The sequence below is a fragment of the Nyctereutes procyonoides genome, unplaced genomic scaffold (assembly GCF_905146905.1).
Source record: "Nyctereutes procyonoides isolate TBG_1078 unplaced genomic scaffold, NYPRO_anot_genome, whole genome shotgun sequence".
In the NCBI taxonomy this organism is placed as follows: Eukaryota; Metazoa; Chordata; class Mammalia; order Carnivora; family Canidae; genus Nyctereutes; species Nyctereutes procyonoides.
Window position 1 is genome coordinate 35520388 of NW_026575049.1, and position 20054 is coordinate 35540441.

The 20054-nt window shown below is 46.1% G+C and overlaps 1 protein-coding gene across 1 annotated transcript in view; it reads right to left on the bottom strand.

Moving 5' to 3' along the window:
• The window catches only part of SH3RF3 (SH3 domain containing ring finger 3), a 352997-nt gene that overhangs the window by 141514 nt on the left and 191429 nt on the right, over positions 1-20054 (bottom strand). The window contains exon 3 of the mRNA XM_055329433.1: positions 15142-15417. Within this exon, the coding sequence (XP_055185408.1) occupies positions 15142-15417 (276 nt within the window). The remainder of the gene's footprint in view (positions 1-15141; positions 15418-20054) is intronic.

The window sequence follows — 20054 nt, forward strand, 5'->3', positions numbered from 1 at the left end:
AATACCAAAAACTAAATAAAATAAAGAGAAGATATTAATGTAAAAAAAAAAAAGAGAAAATACTCAAAGAGGCCAGTGGGGGAAAACATCATATAATGGAGAATCAAAAATAAGAATCACACCTGACTTTTCAAAAACCATGTTAGCAAGTAGACAGTGGAATGAAATATACAGAGTATTAACAGGAAAAACCCACCAGCCTAGAACTAGGTACACTGAAAAATTATCCTTTGATAGTGAGGGAGAAATAAGGACTTTCAGACAAAAAAAATTTAAGGAATTTGTTGCTAGTGGACCTGTCTTGCAAGAAATATTAAATATTAAAATAGTTCTTTAGAGAAGTATGTAGGTCAAAAACTTGAATCTACATAAAGAAAAGAAATTGTGGAGAAGGAACAAGTGAAGGTAAAATGTAGCTTTTATTTTTTTATTCTTAATTGATCTAGCTGAATAGTTTGTTCAATTAAAATAGGAACAATGTATTCAATCACATATGCCTATATATTATTATATATTATATATACACATATATTACATATATCATGTATACACATGTGTAAGTAAAATGAATGACAGAATGATATAAGGGACAAGAGAGAAGAGTTAGGATTATTTAATTATTATAAAGTAGTCATACTACCTGTGAAATAGTACAGTGTTTTTTGAAAGAGAACATTATTAACTGCAAATTTATACTGCAAATTCTAGGGCAACTGCTAAAATTTTTTTAAATACAACTGATACACTAAAAAAAATAGAATCACATAAATTGCTCAATTAAAACCACAGAAAGCAAAGAGAGAGAGATAGAGAGAGTGGAGGGCAAATATAGGAACAAAAATCAAGGGCAACAAATAGAAAACAGAAACAGATGTGGTAAATATTAATCAAAAATATCAAATAATCACTCTGAATGTCAATGGTCTAAATTCACAAATTGTCACAGTGGATCAAAAGCCAGACCAAACTATATGTTGTTTACAATAAACCCACCTTACATATAATGATACATGTGAATTAAAGGTAAATGTATGGAGAAAGATATACCATGATGAACACTAATCAAAAGAAAGTGGGAATAGCTACATTAATTTTGAACAAAGCAGAATTCAGAGCAAGGAATGTTGCTGGGGATGAAGAAGGGTATTAAATAATGATAAAGGAATCCATTCTCCGAAGAGACATAATAACCCTTAGTGAATATGCATTTAAGGACAGAGAGTCAAAATATATCAGGCAAGACTTACCTAACTGCAAGGAGAAATAGATAAATCCACTATTATAGTTGGAGACTCAACATCCTTCTACCAGAAATCGACCAATCCAGCAGGCAGAAAATCAGTAAAGACACAGTTGAAGGCAACAACACCTATCAATCAACTGACAATAATAGACATCAATAAACTACTTCATCTAAGAACAAAAAAATATACATTCTTCTTAAACTCACATGGAACATTCACCAATATAGATCACACTTGGGGCCATAACCCACCTTAACAAAGTTAAAAGAACAGAAACAATACAATGTCTGTTCTCAGATCACAGTGGAATTAAACTAGAGATCAATAACAGAAGGGTAACTGGGAAATCACAAAATAGAATTAAATAATATAATACTAAATAACACTTGGTTCAAAGAAAAAAAGATCAGGAAAATTTAAAATATTTTAAAACAAATGAAAATGAAAACACAACTTGTCAAAATGTGTGAGCTGAGGGAAATTTATAACACTGAATGCATATGTCAGAAAAGAAGAAAGCTCAATAATCTATAAAGAAAATAAAGAAAATCAATAATCTAAGTTTCCATCTTAGAAAACTAGAAAAAGCAGAGCAAATTATATCCAAAGTAAGCAGAAGAAAAGAAAAAAATAGAACAGAAATCAATGAAATTAAAAATAGGAAATCAATAAAGGAAATCAACAAAATCAAAAGCTTATTATTTGAAAAGATCAATAAAATAAGCCTCTCACCAAGGCTAACAAAGAAAAAAAAAAGAAAGGGAACAAATTACTAATATCAATAATGAAAGAGAGGCCATTACTATAGATCCTAAACATTAAAAGGATAATAAAGGAATATTATGAGCAATTCCACTCCCACAAATGTGATGACCTAAATGAGACAGCTCAATTCCTTTAATGATGTTATCTGTCAAAATTCATGTAAAAGAAACAATCTGAATTGACCTACGTCTATTAAAGAAAATGAATCAATAATTAATAAGTTTCCAAAACAGAAAGCACCAGACCAGATAAGTTCACTAGTGAATTCCCCCAAACATTTAAAGAAGAGATTATACCAAATTATCTAACAATCTCTTCCAGAAGGTAGAAGCAGAGGGATGACTTCCTAACTCATTTTATGAAGCTACCATTACACTAATACTGAAACCAAAGACACAGCAGGCAAAGAAAACTACAAACCAATAGTTCTCATAAGCATAGATGCAAAAATCCTCAACAAAATATTAGCAAATAGAATACTACAAAGTATAAAAAGAATTATGCAGTATCACCAACTGGAATTTATTTTAGGTATGCAAGGCTGGTTCAACATTCAAAAGTCAATTAATATAATTCATCCCATTAACAAGCTAAAGAAGAAAAATCACATCCTCACCTTAATATACATAGAAAAAGCCTCTAACAAAATTAAACACTGATTCAGGATGTCAAAAAAAAAAAGCTCTCAGCAAGTTAGAATAAAGTAAAACTTCCCCAACTTATGAAGAACATTTACAAAAACCCTACAGCTGGCATAATAATAGTGAGGAACAAGAAGCTTTCCCACAAAGTTCAGGAATAAGGCAAAGATTTCCCCCTTCATCACAGCGCCTTTCAACATTATACTGGAAATCCTATCTAATGCAATAAGACAAGAAAAGGAAATAAAAGGCATACAAATTAGGAAGGAAGAAATAAAGCTTCTTTATTTAGTTTGCAGATGACATAATTGTTTACATAGAAAATCTGAAAGAATAAATGAAAAACTCCTTGAACTAATAAGCAATTATTGCAGAGCTGTAGGATATAAGATTAATATACAAAAGTTAAACACTTCTATATACTAGCAATGAGTAGGTGGAATTTGAAATTAAAATCACAATACTGTACATTAGTACCTAAAAAATGAGATGCTTATGTACAAATGTACCAAAATACCTACAAGAGCTATATGAGACAAACTGTAAAACTCTGGTTATTAAAATTTAAAAACAAAACAGAGAGATATTCTATGTTCATGGATAGGAAGACTCTATTTTCAAGGCGTCAGTTTTTTTCATCTTCTAGATTTAATGCAATTTCAATCAAAATCTCAGCAAGTTATTTTGTGATATTAACAAGTTGACTCTAAAGTTTATATGAAAAAGTAAAAGACCCAGAATAGCCAACACAATTTGAAAGAGAAAAACAGTGACATTATATGACATCAAGACTTAACTTGAAGTTAGATTACTGAAGACAGTGTGGGATGGGTGATAGACTATAAAGAGATATCAAAGGAGCATAACAGAATTATGACCTACATAAATACAGAATTAGACCCACATAAATACAGTTAATTGATCTTTGACAAAGGAACAAAGACAATACAATGAAGAAAAGATAGTCTTTTCAACAAATGATGCTAGAATGATTGAATAGTCACATGTAAAAAATGAATCTAGACACATACCTTACACCCTTCATAAACATTAACAAATTGAATAACAGAATAAACATGAAACACAAAAATATCAAACTCTTAGAAGATAACAAAGGAGAATATCTAGATGACTTTGGATTTGGTGATGATTTTTTGGATACAATATCAAAGGCCAGTCTATGAAAGAATTGATAAGCTGGGCATCATTAAAATTAAAAATTTCTGCTCTGCAAAACACACTATCAAGAGAATAAAAAGCCACAGATTCATGAAAATATTTGCAAGAGATATATTTGATAAAGGACTATGATAAAAAAATACAAATAACTCTTAAAACTCAACAGTAAGAAAACAAGGGCACCTGGCTAGCTCAGTCCGTAGAACACGTGCCCTTGATCTCAGGGTTGTGAGTTCAAGGCCCACATTTGGCATAGAGCCTACTTAAAAAAATAAGAAAATGAACAATCCAATTTAAAAATGGACCAAAAACCTAACAGACACCTCACCAAAGAAGATATACAGATGGCAAATATGAATATGAAAAAAATGTTCCATGTCATATGTCATTAGGGCAATGAAAATTAAAACAACAATATGCCAGTATGCATGTATTACAGTGGACGAAATCCAGAACACTGACAACACCCAATGCTGGCAAGGATGCAGAGTAACAGAACACTCATTCATGGCTGGTGGGAAATGCAAAATAGTACAGCCACCTCAGATGATAGTCTTGTTTCTAACAAAACTAAACATACTTCTACTTTATAATCCAGCAGTCACACTCCTTGGTATTTACCCAAAAGAGTTGAAAACTTATATCCACACAAAAACCTGCACAAGATATTTATAGCAGCTTATTCATAATCCTAAAGCTTGGAAGCAATTATGTGATGTCCTTCAGTAGGTGAATGGATAAATAAAATGTGGTACATCTAGATGGTGGAATATTATTCAACACTGAAAAGAAATAAGCTATCAAACCATGAAAAGACATGAAGGAAACATAAATGCATAAAGCTAAGTGAAAGAAGCCAATTTGAAAAGGCTACATATTATGTTATTCTAACTATGTGACATTGTGGAAAAGCAAAACTATGGAGACAGTAAAAAGATCAATGGTTGCCAAGGGTTGGGGAGTAGAAAGGGAAGGGATGAATAGGTGGAGCACAGAAGATTTTTAGGGTTGTGAAAATACTCTGTATGATACCATAATGGTGGATGTATGTCCTTATAAATTTGTCCAAACCCACAGAATGTATAACCTCAAGAGTAAACCTTGATGTAAAATCTGGACTTTGGGTGATTATGATGTGTCAGTGAAGGTTCATTAATGGTAACACATGTACCTCTCTGGTGATGGATGTTGATGGGGGAGGCAGTGTCCACGTGGGGCTAGGGTTACATGGGAAATCTCTGCACCTTCTGCTCAACTCAGGAGCAAAATTAAAATTGCTCTACAAATTAAGTCTATCTTTTAAAAAAAATAGAGTGATGAACATGAACAAACAATAGCATCCTACAACAAGGTAGATGTAGTTCACAAATGTAATGTTGAGAGAAAGTAAAACTGGACACAAAAATATACATGTATGGTCCATGTATTTGAAGCTGGAAGAACAGACACAACTCATCTATGGTGTTAAGGACTTGGGAAGAGAGAAAGGTAAAGGACTCGGGTGCTAGTATCTCACCATCTCTTCACTGGGTAGTGAGTATGAGGATATTTTTTCCAATTACCAAGCTGTACAACTTTGATTAGCAGATGTGATGGTATATTATGGTTTATTTAGATTAAAAGATTTTTCTTTTTTTATTTATAAATTTATTTTTTATTGGTGTTCAATTTGCCAACATATAGAATAACACCCAGTGCTCATCCCATCAAGTGCCCCCCTCAGTGCCCGTCACCCAGTCACCCCCACCCCCTGCCTACCTCCCTTCCACCACCCCCAGTTTGTTTCCCAGAGTTAGGAGTCTCTCATGTTCTGCCTCCCTTTCTGATATTTCCCACTCATTTTTCTCCTTTCCCCTTTATTTGCTTCGATGTCGATGGAACTGGAGGGTATTACACTGAGTGAAATAAAGGGGAAAGGAGTAAAAGATTTTTCAAAGGTAATAATCCATTCAGTGTAGACAAGTCACAGCATACCCTAAGTACTGCATTTGGTTCTAACACATCTATAAAGAGACATCACACACTGAGGAAGCCAACCATTACGTGGATAGTCTGAAATCAAGTCACAGAGAGCCAGAGAAGAAAGTGAGATCACTGAGCCTGAGATATGAGATATCTGAGCGAGGGGCATGGTTACTGTCTTCCAGCCTTGGCATCATTACCACACTGAAGATCTGGGTTCATTCTGAGTCACCTGGAAAGGGAAGATACACATCAAGGACTCCAAGGTACTGAGAAGTGAATGCAGCTCCACATAAGGGAGAGCCATCCAAAAACAAGTGTCACCTCTTAGGCCAGGGGCTTGTCTTCACTCCGAGCGTTAAGCAGTGCCAACCTGTTTCTGCTGTGGCCACCAATAGGCTACTAGCATCCCCTAAGAGCTAGATATGAGTAAGAAACTCTCCCTTCCAAGAAGAGCTCAACACTTGGTGGGAGAGGTCTGCTCATAAAGAGATGGACATCATCCCATACAATGTAAGTACAGTGAAATCCCAACAAAATGCAATAAGTGGGGTTCAAAATCCAATCCTGTCAGTGTGCTCCTGTGAGGTTAGTGAGATGAGCAGGTGTAACCTGCATAGACCCATCTGCCTATCAGATGCAAATTCAATCAGATGGTGGTTTGGTGGTACCTGGTGGCAGGTCTCTGATCTGGCTCAAATATTGATGGAGGGCAATTCCTGGTTTCATGGCAGTGGTAGGATCCAAAACAACCCCATTTAGCTGGCATGAATTTTGTTGGGGAGACTGGGCTGGCTGGAAGAAAAGTGGGTGTAGGAAGCCAGTCACTCTCTATACACACAAATAAGTAAAACTACATTTGCCTAGGAGTGGCGAGAAAGATCTCCTACAGCTCTGCCTCTGACCCAAACTTGCACAATGGAGACAGCCTCCCAAGAGCATTTGAGTGCTGGGCAATGGGAAAATTCCCTGCAGCATGTCAGAGCTACCAGCACGAGGTCTGTTATGTTCTGGAAACAGTATTAACTTCTCCTGCCACCAATACAGGACCAGGGAAACAATGAGCCTTTTTTCATGGCTGGACCACATCAGGTCTCTGACTCACTGTTATATTTTAAAAAGCTGGAGGCAGTGCTTTCAGAAGGATAAGGAAAAGGGGAAATCCCTGCTCTGTGGCCTCTCTGGAGTATAGAGAATTGCTCCCCACTCGAACTCTAAATGCCTTTCTAAATGACAGTGGCAGGATTGAGCTACATGGTTCAGACCTGAGGTTTCAGTTCCTGCTTCATAGAGAAAGGCATCCCTTGCATGTCACACTCAACATGGTGTGTTGCCGGTGGCCTCAGAACAAAGCCATGCTGAGTGTGATGCTGAAGAGCACTGAGTGCTTGGCCTCCATAGCGCTGTGCTCTATGTAACAGATCAGCAAACTTTCCTAGAAAGGGCCAGTCAATACCTCAAGATTTTAAGGCTATATGTCTCTGTCACATATGCCAGTCTTCTGTTTTGGTGTGAAAGGAGCCAGACAACGTGTAAATGAAGGAGTAAGTGCCAATAAAACTTTATTTACACAAATGGCAGCAGGTGGGTAGGATTTGACCTGCAAGCACCAGTTTACCAACCCCTGCTTGATATGGTTGAGTAAACAAAATCTAACTAGACACCACTGATAGTCAGGAGGGGCAGACAAGCTTTGGACCAATATGGCAGCATGTGAGGATTTTATGGAGGAAAGCTGTTCCCACCACATCATTTCACTTTCAGAGTCATGGCTCAATTTCATTCACATGTTTCATATAAGGTGCTCATTATTTGCCGTGGGGCAGTTTAATTCCATATGCTGTTTTCCTTCTTCCCTCTAATTTCCAAGCTTTGAAAATATACCACATGCCACTGGTGTACAAGAGTGGCTCTCCTTTGCATTCAGGTGGTCTCAGGGTGCTCCTAAGTGACCGTAAGTCTGGGCCATGAACATAATATGGTTATTAAAAAAGTATATTGATTTTCTTCCCAAGGCTCAGTAGGTAATACATTTGCAAAGGATTCAGGTAACACGGTAGGCCTGCCATCTAAAACGGGCCTTCAAAATGCATTTCTTTTTTTTTTTAAGATTTATTTATTTACTAGAGAGAGAGAAAGAGAAAGAGAGAGAGAGTGCACACAAGGGAGAGAGCAGGGTGAGAGGGGCAGAGGGAGAGGGAGAATCTGAAACAGACTCCCACTGAGCCTGATGCAGGGGTTGATCACATGACCCTGAGATCATGACCTGAGCCGAAACCAAGAATGGGATGCTTAATCAACTGAGCCCCCAGGGGTCCCTCCAACTGCATTTCCATTTCACTCACCTAACCCACCCAAAGTCTGTGCATTTGTTCCTACCCGGTGGAAAACGGATCTGTAAGCAGATGGGCTCTGTTACGAGCAGAAGCTGGGAGCAGAGCACTGAAGTTCCCCCTTCTGACCCACAAGGAGGGTAGCATGTTTGTGTGCACACAGAAGCCCTCTAGATAACACTGACGGTTGCTGGCCGAGCACCCTGTCCTTCAATACCATTTCAGAAACATAATTCAGGAAATGTCCCCGCTCACCCATTGGGGTCTCAGCTGAGAGAGCCCATCCACTGACAACCTTGGCTGGTTCCTTCAGCAAGTCTGCACACACCAACCTCTGAGGCTCTAGTGCTTCACTCTCCTCCACATGGGGTGTGGCAATAATATGGACAAAGCAGCTAGAAATGTCCCTGCGGGGCCACGGAGAGCAAACAGACACTCCTGGAGCGCCACTCAAATCTTCCTGTCCCCATCACCACAGTCAAGTGGTTTCCAAGAAGCGTGGGGACCAGAGGGAGTGCCTCTTTCACCTGTCCCTGTGGCTGCCCCAGGCCATGGCCACCTCGTCCTGAGTGTACTGTCACTGATGCCTCCCCACCAGAAAGCTCGCCAGCGTGCAGAGCCCCTGGCCCACTTCCTGGGAAGAAGGCAAATGGAAAAGGGAAAAGTTCACAAACTCCTGCAGCTCTTTGTTGCAGAAATAGCACAAATGGTTCCTCTGGGCAGTTCTGGGTGAGGCTCTCAATGCAGTCATGGCTGCCATTAACCCTCTACTGTCCTCCTGAGGACACCGGGAGCCAGGACCTTCCAGAACCAGCACTGTCCAGTCTTGCACACCTGATCTCAGTTCCAGAGACCGTCAGAGGCCTGGGACACCCAGAGAAAGGCAGTGCTCTAGAAGAGAGGAACAGACCTGGGAGGTGCCTAGCCTACACCCACAGGGGTGGTCCTGGTATAAGAGGAGATCCCAGAGGCCACACACCACACCCTCCTGGGGGCCCACAGATCTCCTCTTACACACACCCCCACATGTATGCACACACACCACAGACACGCACATGCCACACAAGCCACATGCACACACACATACTCTCTCCATAGGATGGAAGCTCAGGTTCTGTGACGATCCCTCTCCTGGTGCACCCACTGTGGGCTGTGGGCACTTGAAGGTGAGACTCTGTTCCCACCCACTGGCCCACCTGGAACACAATCCAGCAGTGATAAACATCTGATGAATGAATGAATAAATGGATCAAGGAGGCTGGATGAAAATCAGCTTACACTTTCTATAGCAAAGCAGGTGACCCCTTGCCCAGGCTAAGGCAGAATGCCTGAATGTGTATTCAAAGTCCTAGGGATCCCTGGGTGGCGCAGTGGTTTGGCGCCTGCCTTTGGCCCAGGGCGCGATCCTGGAGACCCGGGATCAAATCCCACGTCAGGCTCCCAGTGCATGGAGCCTGCTTCTCCCTCTGCCTGTGTCTCTGCCTCTCTCTCTCTCACTGTGTGCCTATCATAAAAAAAAAGAACAACAACAAAAAAAAACCCACAAAGTCCTGTGTTCCCTTCACTGTCCCACAGTGGGGACAGGCAGTTAGAAACTGCAGGATGGCCACCCTTGGGAAACCTACACACACACATAAGACAGACACCTGTCACATTAAAATATGCATACTACCTTCTCAGGAGGAGAAAATGGGGTGTGGAGTGCTGCATGGGGAGGTTCCACCCCTCAGGGGTCAGGGGCTATTCTGAGGGACATGCAGACAGGTGGGGAGGGCTGCAGAGGCCCCAGGAGAGCCAGCAGGCTTGGATGGAGGGAAGGGCAGGGTGGGGAGGCCAGTGGAGCCAGGAGTGGAGTGCGCCAGAGGCAGACCCGGGAGGGAGGTGGGCGCTAGGTCACGTAGGGTCTCACAGGCAGCACAGCCTCTGATGTAGGCTCTGAGGAGACTGGAAGCAGGTGGGGCATGCCCCAGCCGCTGAGGGGACAACAGGCTGGGGGTGCCTGCAGTGAGCCAGGGAGACAGGGCACACCAGGTGGGAGGCTAGTCCTGGGGAAGAACTCACATTGTGGACCTGTCTGAAAATATTTTCTGACAAAGCTTCAGACATAACTCAAGCTCTGCCTGAAAATCTAAAAGATTCCCTGTCAGTGTCTCCAACCCTCACCTGGATGTTCAAATAAGGGGCCGGGCAAGGACATTCCTCAGCAGTCCTCTGGCTGCTCTCCTGTCACCACCTAGGTGCTCATGTTGGGGACTGGCCACCTTAGTAAAGGTGCCTCCTCTGCCCAGATGGCCAGGCAGCAGAGGAGGCTGGGAAGAGGGAGCCCCGAGCCACAAAGGTAACTGAGATTCTCTGGTAACTTCTGAAGGAAACCTGAGCGAGAATTGCACTGAGGCTCATCCCACTTTGTTTCCTGAGTCCTTCCAGTCCTGAAAGCATTCCTTATCACCCTCCAGAAGAAGCAGGGATGACACAGCAGGCCTGGTGCTCAGCGTTGGGGACAGCAGTCTTGACACAAGGCTGAGATTTCACAGCCCTGGGCAATACCCTGAGGGAGTTAGCCAGAAAGCTATGGGTGTGGCCAACTGGCCAGATAGATTCTCAGCTCCCCATGCAGCGTGTGCCTCAGGAAGGGTGTCCGTGTTTCTGTGAGCATTCTGGACCAACATAGAAAGTGCTAAGTATCTGACCTAACCTCATCTTCTCTTGAACAGGAAGAAGGCAGAGGATAGAAAGCAAATACTTATCAAATGCCTATTTTGAGCTCTGTTATCCAAATGCCATTGCTCATTGAATCCTGTTATAGACTCCACGGCAGTTAATAAAAGAGACTCAGAGACTAAGTACATGTCCCAAAGTTGCCATTTAATAATAAAAAAGTATCATGTTTTATAACCTTATTTACCTGACTCTAGACCCCAAACTGTCTAGACTTGATTTTTGTCTAAGCCTGTTCCCTGGATCAGAAGCACACAGTTTGGGATTAATGCTGGGTTAATTCACATAGGAGGGAAGCCCTATACTTTTGGGAAACAATGACTAAACATTCAGTAGCATCATAAGATCACATGGAAGGCGCCTGTGGTGACCCCAAGAGCAGAAGACTAGGGCTAAGCCAGGACAGCATGGAGGTGATTTACGTGTGTCTTTGCCGACTCAGAGCATCCCTCAGGCCCTTGGAGATGGCCAGGGAAGAGAGAGAGGTGAGCATTGGAAAGGAGCTTTCCTGCAGCCTCACATGGCAAGCATGACGGGGTTCAGCCCAACACAGTGAGCCTCAGGCTCCTGCTGCTAGCTGTGTGCAAACGTGGCTTTGGGGTCAGCCAGGCACCACCCAAGAGAAAAATCTCATGGCTTCTCAGGATTCCCGAGCATTTCAGAGTGAATTCACTAAAGGGTAGTCCCAGGCGCTTTACTTCCAGTACAGCTCCCTGGCAGGGTGATGAAAGCGTTCTCATTAACTGGAGTTCACATCGTTAGGGCTTAATGAATATTTGCTGAATTTTGTAGTTGAGTGAAAATAAGGTAATACGGGGAGTAAGCTGCCACCAAGCAAATGGAACTCAATGTCCCCACTTGCCTGCCAAGCCCTAAGTTTAGCTCTTTACTTGGATCACTCAGCCCTTGGTGCTCCTCTGTAGGATCTGTGTCCTGACCCTGAAGATTGGGTGGCCCAGCAAGGTGAAGTGTTTTCCCAACATGTGAGATCTCTCACTGCCATGTCCCTGCACCAAGGGCGCCTCCCCAACAGGCCCCTTCCCTCCCTGTGCACGTGGAGGGCGGCAGGCATCAAAGCCTCACGTGAGAGCCTGTAAAAGAGCAGCCAGCAGAGCTGCACTGGGCACACTGTAGTTCTTTCCTTTGGTTTTTGTATTTTCACATGCCCTGCTTTTTGGAGTGGGACTACTAAGTTATAAATTATGCTTTTCATAGCTGCTTTACAAAAAGTAATTATTCATTTTCTTCTTAAATGAAACAAGGCCTTTGGTCTTAGAATGGCTTTAATTAATGCAATTTTAACAGGACTGTTCAAGAGCCAATGCCGAAGGTAAAAATCTTGCTTTGATCCCCCTGCTTCCTGCCTTTTTAGACCCAATCAATCCCATCACAATGATGCTTCTGAAAAGTCAGTTAGCATCATCTGTGGATTTTAGAGACCCTTCTTGCCTTGATGTCTCCAGAGTGGAACACATGCAAACAACAAAGCATTCCATGCAGGCAAAACCAAGCTGGTCTGAAGCAGTGATGCCAAGCCCGGAGTCACTTGAGGTATGATATAAATGGAGGTTGTCAGATGGAAACAGCATCCCGGGCATGGAAACAAATGAGCTGGTCAGATGTACATGGAAGGGAAATGTTAGGCAAGCAGTGTGGGTAAGAGGAAATATGAATCAAGCAGAAGAGAGTCATGATTCCTCACCCATGTCCTTCAGACGCTTTGTCTGAAGACGTTTAGAGGTAAGAGCTACAGATAGAACAGGTGCTTGGTAGGTGTGGTTGTGTCTTAATCCAAGTAGAAGGGCAAAAATGGGTGCTCCTAAGAAGGTTATGTGAACATGACAGGGGGTGGATGTCACAGCATGATTTTCACCGGGAATCATGTGCAGGTGTCTCTAACTCTCCACATTCACCCACAAGATGCAAGAAAAGAAAAGTCCTTGAAAAACTCCCTAAGATATGCACCTCCTACCTGGCTTCCAGTGGGAGCAGCCACATTATGTAGCCAGAGACCCCCAGGTCCTCTTGCACTGGCACCTTTGCCCCTAAGTCTCAACTCCAATGCCATCTCCCAGAAGCCGTCATAGCCACAGACACCTCTGGTGATGCCCGCTCACTCCCCAGATGCAGTCACTGTACCCCCAACTTAATTCAAAATAAGAACATTGCCAACTACAGAATGAGTCTAAGAAAGCCTGAGTTCTAATGTTCCCCATGAAGACTACTTTACTGCTTCTTTTGAAATAGCAAACATGAAGCACTACCATTGAGTATTCTGGAGCCTTTACTAAAAGGCCATAGCATCTCACTCCCGGGTGGCCAGGCCTATTTTCTGAGGCTGGCTTTGGAATACTTCTTTCTTTCTTTCTTTTTTTTTAAGACCCCAAATCAGTATAGTTTTTATTGCATCTTTAAAGTATCACAAATAAGTCTGAAAAATCACCTGGCATCTTGCTGTTTCTGTTGCCAGCAAGATGCCAACTCAGATCTTATTCATCAGCCTGCTAAACTGTTCCTTTTTCAGAAACATAGATACACTTATTTCTTGACTTGCTCCTGCCTGCCTCTCCCACTGGACTTGAGGCTATGAAGGACCGTCCAGGTCTCCCAGTGTAGCACAGTGCCCAGCAGAGGCAGAAGCAAGAACACTTCTTGATAAGTGGGCAAGCGCCTCTCTGTCCTCTTGTACAATGGGCTGGGGTCTCCACCCTGGAGGTGAGGGTCCCAAGCAAAGGATGTTGACACAGCAGTTATGACACTGGCAGGAGAGGCAGGCCTGTGCTCACACTAGAGGAAGCTGGGGGCTCCAGGGCTCTGCAGTGGTCAGTGCACATCGCACTCTCCCAGGTCGAAGAGCCTCCTCCAACACAGTTCTGTGAGGATGGCTGTTGCTGGAGCCAGCTGAGCTCCAAGAAGCCTGGAGCCATCTCCTCAGCAAGAGCCCAACCAGAACCCAAGAGATTGACAGGGATTCCTGCTCTTGGTCAAGAGTGAGAGCACAGAGCATCACAGGCCCTCAGGGCATTCTTCTCTCAGGGCAGGTTCTCCAGAGTCCATTGGGCAGAAAAGTGAGCAAAGTAGGGGCTCTGTCCGACACTGCACTCCAGGCCCTGCACTGTAGGCTTAGACCCAGAGAGACCAAGTGGGGAGATGGGAGGAGGGAGGGGCAGGTCTGGCTGCAGCTTCCTAAGAAGCCACATCAGCCAGGTGACAACCAGAATTAGCATCAGAACACCTTGATGAAAGGAAGGAAGAAAGAGTGGAATCTGTGAATGAAAAATAGATTATTCACTGTCAGTCTGAACAATGGAACAAGACATAAATAGCAGCCAGGCACAGGACATGCCAATTTTGCTAAAAAATGGTGTGTGCAGTCCTCCCGCGGCCCTCCAGAGAGTTCACCAGCACCGCTAGCTCTGCCTGAGCCCAGTGGGGAAAGGTAACCTTGGATCTCAGAAGAAAGGCCCTGGGCTTTCAAGCCTGAGATTTAGAACTATAGCTCTGTCCTGACAGTCTGTGCTCATAGGAGGCAGGGTGGGAGAGGGGAGCAGGAAGGCAGGAGAGGCTGAGCCCTGGCCTCAGGAAGCACCTCAGCTCTCTGAGCTTGGGCTCCCACAGCAGGGAGACAACCTGTAGGTAAAGCTGCTGAGGGCAACTGCGTCACCTCTGGTCTCTCCACACTTCACAAGGGCAGAGGCCCTCCCGCATCTCCCTGGGCTCTGCTACAACAATTCCACCAGCACCTGCCACTGAGTCTGCCACCACCCGGGTCCCTCTCTGCAAGGTGACCCAGCCCGGCCCCCAACAGACGTGCATGTGCCCTCTCCACAAGGCTGACCCAGGCTGGCCCCCAGCACACATGTGCGTGCTCCCTGGTGCTGCAGAGCACAGGGCTGAGGCATGCTGGTTTCTGGGCACCACACCACTTCCTTGTGAGCTGCAGGGGTCTCTGCAGCAGGCTCCCACAAGGAGCCCCCTTCCCAGGTCTGTGAGTCTGTCCCTGAGAGACTTCACTCCTCTGCACCTGAGTTGCTGCAGAGACCCCATGGTTCAGGTGACAGAGGGTGCCGCACCTGTTACCCAATGAGCACACAGTCAGCTCTCAGGCGGAGCTATGTGTCAGGCTGTGCAACATCTCTTTCCATCAAACAAAAACTCAGGAAGTAGGGACAGCTGCTCTCCCTGCTTCCCGAGGCACGGCAGGGAGGGTGGATGGCGGGAAGGAGCCAGGACTCAAACTAGCAGGGAGGTGGGAATCACAGAGGTAGGTGGCAGTGTTCACGGGGGTCCCCCCCTCACCTTGGTGAAGGTCAGACAGTCCTTGTCCTGGTCTCTGTCCTTCATCTCGAAATCATAAAGTGCTTTGCCCTGGGGCGGGGTCTGTGGCAGGGGCCGGACACACTGGATATAGCTGGCAGGCAGGAAACCATGTGCCCCGTGCAGCTCCCCGTGGTACCAGTGCTCATCCACCTTGCGCCGCAGGATGATGACATCGCCCTTGCTGAACTTGAGGTCGCCGGGTTCCTTTCCCTCGTAACTGTAGAGCGCCTTCCCATAGGGAAGCTGGGAAAGAGTCTGAAAGGAAAACATAGTATCTGGTTACTCAATGTGGCCTCCCTGTCGCCCCTTCAGATCTGTCCAGGGTGGGGGCTCCCGTGCTGTGTGGGCACATACAGAATGTTCCAGAGTGGGAAGTACTTCAAAGAAACAGACCCCGGTATGGGGATCCATGCCCTGCCGAGACAAGACAGTCCCTGTATTGCCAGGCCCCCCAACACTCCACGTGAGACGGGGACCAAGCACAGTCCTGGACTGTCCACAGGAACCAACTCACTCTGCTGAAAAGTACTGTGGAACGGGGGCTGAATTACTGTCATTTACAGGTGAGGGGGCTGAGGCAGGGAGAGAGAGAAGGTAAACTGGCCCAAAGCCACACTCCCGCAGGGTAGCGGAATCCCCAGCAGGGGGCTGCCTCTGATATTCCCATCCACTACTCTGTGCTACACTGTCATCCACTGCAGAAAACAAAACACATGTTAATGGGGTTTTCAGGTCAAGGGGACAGACCCGTACCTACCACAGGACCTTCCCACTCACAGCCTTACAACCAAGGGCATGCACCTGTCACATCCAGCCCAGAGGGACAATCTGGCCATGGAAGGTGGAGGCCACTGCCCCCCCCCTCCGCCGCCACTCCAAGGACCTTGGTCCCCAATGCACTAGGAGTTCTAACAAGTGGTCTCTGGCTGTCACACAGTCACACACACCCCCCCAACATACACACACCAATGACAAATAGCTTTGTGATGCATACAGCATGGCAGTCTGGTCCAGAAGTATAATTTCAAGACCATAAAATAATATCCTCAATGTCATGGGATGTTCTGGGCATCCTAAGATTAGCCAGCCCTTCTCAAAGTGATCTGCCATCTTTGGTCTCAAATGGTGAGTGACCAGTTCAAAAACCAAAACAGAATTGTGGCAATCTCCTGTTTTTCGCAATTAGGAGTCTGCTGAACCACTCTGAAATCTGATATCACCATCCACTTCGTGGGCTCCTCGACTTAACTGGACCCATCTCATAAAGATCAGTGGCCGCTGGGGTTTCTATTCTTCTCCCATATGGGTGGTCAACACCCATCAACTGAGTAAGCTCTGCCAGAGGCCAAGTCTCTGCCAGAGGAAAACCAAAGGAAAACCCACCACTGTCCCTGTGGCAATGCCCAACAATTTCCCAGACAGAAGCCGCATTTTCTTACCAGGGCTGTCAATGCCAAGGATTTCTTTAGTATTCGAATCAATCAATAGAACCACAAAAGCCTGAAGCAGTAGTACATCGAAAAGCTCTTTGTAGAGGACTTAATAGCATGTTGGCAACTCAATCACTCTGCATTTATGTTTCAGCAATGTCAAATGACAGCAGTTAAGAGAGAACCTGCTGGCAAATTGACAAACAGCTACCACCAACCAATTAAATAGTAACACCAAAGGATTTTTCATTGCAGAACTCATGAAGAAAAAAAAATCAGTTTGCTTCCAATAACACTCATCCTGGCCAGCTTTGTACCATGAACACAATAGCCTACAACAGGCCCTGATTTCAGAGGGGTGACTTGTAATCTAAGTACTGTGATCAGGAAAGAATGGAAGGGGCTGTTGGCTGTGAATCACCAGAAGAACAGCTGACACACAATGGCCAGTCAGTCTCCGCCCAGGGGTTCTCAATCAGGAACAGTCTTGTCCCCCAGGGAATATCTGGCAATGCAGGAAGGCATTTTTGCTTATCACGACTGGGAGGTGGGGTGCTCCTGGCATCTAGTGTGCAGATACCAGGGACGCTGCTAGATGTCCTGCAATGCACAGGGCAGCCCCCACGGCAGAGAACTACCCTGCCCAGAACATCAAGCCTGCCAATGTTGAGAAACTCTGCCTCAGCCTGTGAGTTAGATGTACAAAAAGACAGGATAGCTTTCTTGTTCTGTTTGAACTTGGCCTATCACAACTTTACAGGTTAAATGTAACACTGACTTCCACTGGCAGTCATTTCACTACTGAGCACACGGGGAAGCTGAGACACCCATCAAGGTAAGAGGTGTGAGAGGGACAATAAGGAGAGAACCCACCCTCAAGCCTGAAAATGGGCCTCAGCTCAGTGCACAAAAGGAACCTTCACTTTGCCACTTTGCCATTTCCTTTCACCCCCAGATGAAGCGTACAGTGCTCAATAGCAACGTTTGGAGAACCACAGACTCGTAGGTTGTTGGCTAAGTTCTGCTAGTCTTCATAGCAAAGAAAAATAAGAAAGGCCAGATTTGCACTCTTGCCTGGACGGACTCTGCATCCATCTGTGTGCTGTTTGGACATCCGCACCTCCCTATTATCTCCAGGAGAGGGGTCACTGGCGTTCCCACTCCAGCTGCTAGCCACCAGCTTACCAGCTCAGGTGACACACAGCCCACCTCAAGCACCACTCCTGTGCATGCTGTGCAATCCTGGCCCCCACCTGCTTGGGATGCAGCAAAGGGCCTGATGCAGCGACAAAAAACCGAGCCCTTCCCATGCGGGTGGCCTGGCTCCAGGGCTGGTGCATTCTTTCAGTTCCTGTGAGCATGGACTGCTGATGCTCAGGAGACCTGGTCTTTCCCTGCCTGTCCAGAATGGGCACAACCTCACCCATATGGGCAGCGTAGCCCCAGGCCTCCTGGTCAGCCCAGCACCTTCCACGGCCCCAACTCTACCTACCTCTCTGTTTCCAGCTTCCCTTCCAAGTCGTGGACTTAGTTCCAATCTAATCACTTGCTCAACTTCTTGATCCAGACATTCCATGGCTGTCCCTAGAGCCTCCAACCCCTGTGTCCCTCATCCTGGCCAGGGAATGCCTGCCTGCTGCTCAGAACGTACCCTCAGTGACCCGTGTGCACACCCTCTCCCTTCACCTTGGCTCTCATCTGCAAGTTCTACTGCCCCACTGGTAAGCGAGTGCTCAGGGAAACAGCAGGGAGGCGTGCTTCCACTCCAATGGCCAGGCCCTTCCTCTCTCCCACCTCCACTACTGCAAACCTCCACCAGGGAGCCCTTAGGCGCGATATGCCCACTATGAGGTGGGATGCCCAGACGCAGAGTGGGTCCTAGCACCCTGGGGCTCCGAGCTTTCAGAGGCTACCTACTACCCTCAGGGAGGAGGACCAAGCTCTTCAGCATAGCATTCAGGGCTCCCCATGTGGCTCAGCACAGCTTCCAGCCAGTGTTCCTGACGCTCCTCCCCACAGCCCGTGCCAGCCATGGGGGGCAGATCCTCACTCATGGAGCACAGGCTTCTGGGACCTCTGGGGCTTTGCGACCACCTTGGCCCCTCTCTCCCTCTCCAACCCGGCAGCAGCAGGCTGTATTCTCCCATCCTGGGAGCATCTACTCCATCAACCCCTCCCACAGCAGCCCCCAGGAAACCAAGCTCCGGATCAGGAGTGTGCAGCACACAGCAGGAGTCCTGTACATGTGTGTCCATCGGTCGGGCTCAGTTTCTTTGTGAGATAGAGCCTGGGTGGGGACTGAAGTGGAAAAAGGCCCTGGTCAGCCAGCAAGCCTCCCACAGAGGATCCAGGATCAGGCCACTCCCAGTTCCACACTGAGGAGCAGAAGGGCAGCTATGCTAGGGGGTGAGTGGAAAAGAGAGGGGCCAGGGGGATGCGAGGCAGCCCCAACACCCCGTGACCCTGAGGTCAGATCTCAGTGCTCAGAGCACACAGTACAGCCTGGCTGGTCCAGTCAGGTGGCCATGCTCTGGTCCGTGGTCGGGGGTGGGCAAGGAACGGGTGAGTGGAGATAGTGAGGGAGCACCACAGACAAGGAAAGCGAGAGAGGGAGCCTGCCCACCCCAGAACTCCCTCCCCACGCTGCCGAGATGGGCACCTCAATGAGCAGGACTGGGATGCAGGGCTGTTTCTGAGGGCAGCAGCACAACTTAGGGATGGCACCAAGACGGCATCTATTCAGGGGCCCGAGCAGCCAGAACTGGGGTCTTGCTGTTAGGAGATGCTCTGAAACAGGGACTCTCAGACCTCCAAGGGGCCTGTCATCTTCCAAGCCCTTTATAAGCTGAACTAATTAGTCCCTGACAGGGCCTAGAGGCAGCACCCGCGAGGACCCTCCCACCTTAAGGAAACGGAGGGGTGTCTGTGCAGCCACCTCCTCTTCGCCCGCAGACTGTTCCTGCTACCCCCAGCTGTGTACGCCCGCCTCTGGAGGAACCCTGTTCAAGCGCTGCCACCCAGCCAGCCTTCTATGGGCTCAAGACATTAAGGAAAAGAAATAAAAGGCAAAGGGAAATACATCTGGGATGCCTACAGGATAATTAACACCAGCCACCCCTGCAAGGCATTAATAATAATTAAAACTTATAATGTCAATTTCATGGCTCATTACTCAGATGTAGCACACAAATCTTACCGTGGGCTTAATGTCCTACCCCGTGGAGACATGGGTGCTCACGCATGCACGGCAGCACCATCTCCATCTTTTATGGAGATCATCACGGCAGCAGGCTCTGACAAATGTGCCTCCATTACGCCATGCTGCTGACAAGGCTCTAAGTCACACCAGCTTCCCTGAGACTGGGGCCTGGTGTGTGTGTGTGTGTGTGTGTGTGTGTGTGTGTGTGTGTGTGTGTGTGTGTGTGTGTGTGTGTGTGTGTGTGTGTGTGTGTGGCGGGGGCA